The sequence below is a fragment of the Ovis aries genome, chromosome 6 (genome assembly GCF_016772045.2).
Source record: "Ovis aries strain OAR_USU_Benz2616 breed Rambouillet chromosome 6, ARS-UI_Ramb_v3.0, whole genome shotgun sequence".
Taxonomy (NCBI): Eukaryota; Metazoa; Chordata; class Mammalia; order Artiodactyla; family Bovidae; genus Ovis; species Ovis aries.
The window spans coordinates 12,504,801-12,510,684 of NC_056059.1; the positions used below are offsets into that span (position 1 = coordinate 12,504,801).

Sequence of the window (5,884 nt, forward strand, 5' to 3'; positions counted from 1 at the left end):
ATATTTAATCATGAGATTGCAGCCTGAGTATTTTTAGCTTTGCTCTGTGTGAACAAATTGACAGATTAATGCAGGAAATCAATATTGTCTAACATCATTCATTTTCTCTCTTAACGGCCGCAAGCAAAGATCTCTTATACATAGTATTTTCAGTCTGTTACTTAGCTATAAAAATCGTAACTGCGCCTCATCTTTTGCAAAGCAATCTGATAATGCTTCATAAAACAGTTCATGTCTCCCTCTCTCTTTGCAGCTAAACATCAACAGTGCCACTTCTGCAGTTCTCTGTCCTCAAGGCACCTGGATGGTACCCCTGAGCCGTCCTCCCCTCCTCTTCATGCATGTTTCCGAGTGCATGAAGTTGTGAAGGTCCTCTGTGTAATGCCTATGTGATGCATCATCTTGTCATAGATTCCTTCCTATACATTGTTTACACTTCAACTATGGGGATGTTCCATGCAAACTTCAATCATTGTTGGCAAACAGTAGGGGGAGGTGAGCAAAAAAAAAAAAAAAATTCCACAATATTCTCGAGTACAATCTAGTCATCCAATTTCTGTTTATGCCAAGACTTAACAGACTTCAGAATTACCATTCTCTGAATGAGAGTTTGTAAGAGAAAAGTAAATTTTTAAAAACTCTTTGCTGTTCATGTGTTTTAGCTTAACAAAAAAAAAGGCAAAAAAAACAAAAAACAAAAAATTACCTTCAGTTTCCTGGTGTGATCCTGGCTGCAATGGATGATTTCTCACTGAAAGCTGTGTTGCTGTTAAACAAAGTGAGTTGAATCATTTATGAATGTGGAAGTGAGAATTAGTGGGTTTGCTACGATCTAAAGTCATGTTTTTTTTGGTCAAACTACATAAACTGGAAAAACTCACATCACTGACAAGTTTGATCACTTTAGGGTATACGCGCACTGTTCTGGTGAAATTTGCCGAATTGAATTTTCTTGTTCCTTTCTCAAACCTGTGCTTTTTAATTTTTTCTTCCTTTTATCCTATTTCTTTATCACTTTCGTTTGCTTCCTTTTGTATCTTTTTTTTCATTCTTTACCTTTTTTTTTCCTGTTTAGTAGTGTGAAAAAGTGAAATTTGCATAATGAAGGTAAAATAAAAACTGAGGCCTCTTGGAGGGGGCTGGACTCATACTTTGAACATCTTCAGGGCCCATAGAGATGAGGTCAAGAAGAGCTCAAAGGTTTGTAATTCTGCTCTAATTTGGACGTAGGGATCCTAACTAAGTTGCAGGTATTAGAACTGTTTAAACATATAGGAAAGCAAGTAGGACCCTCCTGTACCTGCAGCTTGTCTTACTGAGTGGAGCAGTTGCCAGGACAGCGCCCAGCCGGTCGTGGATCTGGATTTTGTGCAGAGGCACTTTCTTCTGCCTCACCCCTCCTGTGTGATCACTGCTAGGCTTCGGAACTTCAGAGGATGGGGAACACTGCAGGCCTCTCTGAGTGTTTTGAACTCGATCTCTGCAACTCGTGGTTTTATAGCTACTCTCAAGTGTCTGAATAAAATTACGCTTCCTTTCTTGGAGTTAGGATTTTCCTGCTTAAAAAAAAAAAAAAAAAGGGAAACGTCCCTGTTTTCTTTGTGCTTCTCATTTTTCCCTTGTTCATTCAGTTCCTGTGGGGCTTTTTCTCCTCCCTGAAATGCTTTATAGTGCATGGTATCTTCATCAAGCTTATTTTAACAGCAGTAATTCACAATCCTCAGAAGCCTATTTTTAAAGCAGAAGCAAAAAAAACGAAAAAATTTAAAAAAAAATCAACCCTCCCACTTTTCTCTCATTTCACATTTCTGTGTTGATTACTAATCACCTTAGATATTGTTACTAGTGGATGTATGGTAGATGGATTGAAGCTTTTCTGATAATTATTACACAATTTAAAACAATATATATTTAAATATAAACAGTAAATGTATTGAGCCATGTTAACCTGCCAATGAGATCTGTGAAAAAGTAATGGCCTCATTTTTCCCTTTTTAATTTCTTTTACCTTTTTGTGAAATGGCTATACGTGGCATACATGTATTTTAGAAAAATATTAGATATAGAGTTTTGGGGTTTTTTTTACACTTTTAGCATGTGGTGTTGAAGTATTACTGTAGATCAAGTTTGTCTTCCACACTAAGATGTGAGGAAATTGTGATTTGTTCTTTCCACCACAACAGAATTCACATTTATTATCTTCTCTCATTTTGAAACACTGCAGTTTACCATGGGACACTGTATATATTTCTTGCCATAATGGTAAATGACTGATTGATATATTTAAGAGTTAATAAATTTGTGATTTCTGCTGACAATGTGTCCACTTTTATTTCTTCAGGGTTACTCTATTTATGCATGTGTGAGGCTGGCTAGTGCCAACAGCCACACATCCTATATGGTCGTCTTATTACAGAATTCACCTGTGACATTAAGATGAAGTTACTGAACTGAGCTTCCCTCTAAGAATGAACTTGGTGATGACGACAATTCACTGTGTTATTTGTGTGCACAAAATAATGGTCTCTCCTAGGAAAGCTTTTCTGAGAACAAACCACTTGACGCAAGAGTCCTAAAAATTTCTGAACTTGCCCTCATCCTGATGGTTGCTAGCTCACTTCCATTTTTAACTCAAATCTGACATCTGACGATGTAACTTTTCTGGATCATCATTGCCGATATTCAGGCAAGCACCTTATCTCCTGTTACTCCAGCTTAAATCTGAGTGTACATAACTACTGAACTTTGTTCAGTTTATTAAACGCCCTACCACACAAGGTTTGTTTCTAACCTAGAATATGCTTCTCCTACTTTTTCAACATAATTCATACTCATTCTTTGAAATTCAATTTAGAATAACATCCCCTCCAGCAAACCTCCCTAGACCATGCTGTAAGCTCGCTCTCTCTCAATACTTGCATAATAGTTGGTGTTCACCGATCCTGCCAAGCACCTTGGTTTTGGAAATACATCTTTATTTGTGTCTTCTCTATAAGCAAGAACTGTGTGTTTGTATCTGTGAACCCATATGAGATGTTAATAACTACTGAACTGTGGGCAAACCAAAAACGGGGAACTCACAGTGTAGAGTCCTGGATTTAATGTTCAGCTCTGTTGTCTTTGACACTCGGAGCAAGTTGCCTCTTCCCTCTGAACCTTCATTTTCCTAAAGTGAAAAAATACCAATTAATAAGGATATTGTGAGGGTTTAGAGATAATGGATAAAGAGTACCTAGAATAATATTTGGTGGATAATATTAAGTAGCAGCAGCTATAATTGTTCCAATCACTGATATTAATATTCCCAATGTTCTGGTTACTCCTTACTTAGAGGTGTACATAAATTATTTTGCTATGAGCTGCCCTGTTTATGTTGGTTTACCGATATTGCTGAGGATATGTTCAAGTGAGAAATAGTGACGTAGTCATCTAGCTGGAAGTAGGGAAAATGACAGGGAGTAAATCAGTATATTCTGGGAAAATTCTCAAGGAATTTTAGCCTGAAGTAACTGAAGTTTTGAATCTCTGTATAAATAAAAACTATATATAATGTAAGAGTAAACACAGCACAACCTTTTGAATGAGTGATCGCATTAAATAAAATTCTACTGACTTACACAAATATCTCACTGTTTCCATGGTTGTCTGTGTCAGATAAGAGTGCGAACGGATAGATAATGGACATCAGCATACTGAACTGTGTGTCCATGGTCTGAATAATCAGCAGTCATAAACCACCTGTCTGAGCAGCAGCATGAAGTAATTACGGTACTTCTACCTTTCTGTCAACGATTCTCAGAAATAAGCTGGCATATTCTCCGAGGACGCAGATTCTGCCTCCACAGCAAGAAATGATCTCTGCATTTCTGTCTACACACTGCACCCTGCCTTCTCTCCCGTTGCTGGGGATCAATAGTTCATGCACCCTGCAGAGGCTGACACCCTTCTCCTCCAGCTGACCCTACCCCTGCTGGCAAGCACTACAAGTCCCCCTCCTCCCGCCCCACCTTGTCATAAATCATTTCCTCTGCACTGGACATTCTACTTAATGCCCTGTTTCTTTTCTTTCCAGCCAGGTACCTTCAAAGGCCTGCATGTGCTTGCTCTCTGCCACCTCTCTCTTTCATGCCCCTTAAGCCCACTCCAGTTTCCCTCACGAATCCATGAAGCAGTTACCCAGAGTCACCAATGTCATTAATTTGAGGGGCCAATGTCTAGTCTTCACCTTACCCAATCTCTCAGCAGCATTTAACACAGCCATCTCAATCTTAGAGAACATTTTCCTCTTTCAGACAATGAAGGTGAAGGTGAAGTCGCTCAGTCATGTCCGACTCTTTGCGACCCTGTGGACTGTAGCCTACCAGGCTTCTCCATCCATGGGATTCTCCAGGCAAGAATGCTGGAGTGGGTTGCCATTTCCTTCTCCAGGGGATCTTCCTGACCCAGGGATCGAACCCAGGTCTCCTGCATTGTAGACAGACGCTTTAACCTCTGAGCCACCAGGGAAGCCTCCTACCATTCTCCATACTCCTCCTCAGTCTCTGTTCCCTTTTCCTCAGCCTGGCTTTTACATTTTGGAACTTTTTTTTTTTTTTCTATCTTCACTCAGAATAATTGGCCCTAATCTCAATGGCTTTAAGTTATGTTAATGACTCTCAAATGTATATCTCCAGCCCAGATCACTCATATATTCCAAACATGTAGATCCACCTGCCTACCTGAAATCTACATTGGAGATCTACTAGGCATCTCAGAATTTGCAAAGCTGAGCTTTTAACTGTCTGTGACAAAACTTGCTCCCTTTACGATCTTTCATATCTCAAGAATTGGCAATTCAGTTCTTCCTTCAATCAGGCCAGAAATCTCAGTGTCTTTATTATGCTAACCATTTGAAATCCCATGATTTTTACCAAGTTACAACCAGAATCTGACTACTTCCAACAGCAACTTCTGCTGCCTCCCTTGGGCCAGATCACCATCATATTCTCTATACTATTGGAAAGAAGGAAAGTGAAAGGAAAGGGGACTGTACTATTGGAATGGTCCCCTCCCGGGACTCTCAGTCACTCCCCTTACCCTCTCTTCTGTTCACTATTGGTGTGCGTGTGTGCTCTCTCACTCAAGTCATCTGACTCTTTGTGACCCTTTAGATTGTAGCCTGCCAGGCTCCACTGTCCATGAGGTTTTTCAGGCAAGAATACTGGAGTGGGTTGCCATTTCCTCTTCCAGGGGATCTTCCTGACCTAGGGATCAAACCAGAGTCTTGCATCTCCTGCATTGCAGGCAGATTCTTCACCGTTGAGCCATCAGGAATTAAGTAGCTTGTTAAAACATAAGTCAGAGCACATCACTTCTCTTCACAAAACCCTCCAGTGGTTCCCCTTACCACTCGGAGTGAAACCCAAAGTCCTGCGCATAGCCTTTGAGGCTAGACCCAACACTGCTCCCTATTACCTTTGTCACGACTCCTCTGCGGACGTGCTAGGCCGCTTCCACGTCAGAGCCAGTGCTGAGACTCTTTCTCGGAGATCCGAGCGGCTGTCTCCACTTACTTGTTTGCAAAATCAAGTCACTGTCTCAGTAAAGCCTTCCCTGACAATCTTATCCATAAGACTTCAAACCGTCCTATTCAAGACTTCAAACCTAACTCCTTTACAGGACTTCATATCCTCCTTCCTTGATTTTTTTCCTCCTTACGATTACTATTTGACATGTTGTTTCCTAATATTGTTTATTTTATGAGGGTGGAGATTTTTCTCCCTCTTGTTCATGATGTACTCAAAGCTTCTAGAACAGTGTTTAGAATGCAGTGATTAATAACTATAAATAATATTTAAATAATAAACTAAAATATCTTTAGTTGAGCAAGTAACGGATTGCTCAT

General features: G+C 40.0%; 1 protein-coding gene across 8 annotated transcripts in view; it reads left to right on the forward strand.

The window, feature by feature from the left end:
• Window positions 1-2,318, forward strand: part of CAMK2D (calcium/calmodulin dependent protein kinase II delta) — a 329,207-nt gene extending 326,889 nt beyond the window's left edge. For all 8 annotated transcript variants that reach the window (XM_004009602.6, XM_042251124.2, XM_027970805.3 and 5 more), the window contains one exon: window positions 254-2,318. In XM_004009602.6, the coding sequence (XP_004009651.2) occupies window positions 254-257 (4 nt within the window). In that variant the 3' untranslated portion in view covers window positions 258-2,318. The remainder of the gene's footprint in view (window positions 1-253) is intronic.
• Window positions 2,319-5,884: the final 3,566 nt, after the last annotated feature.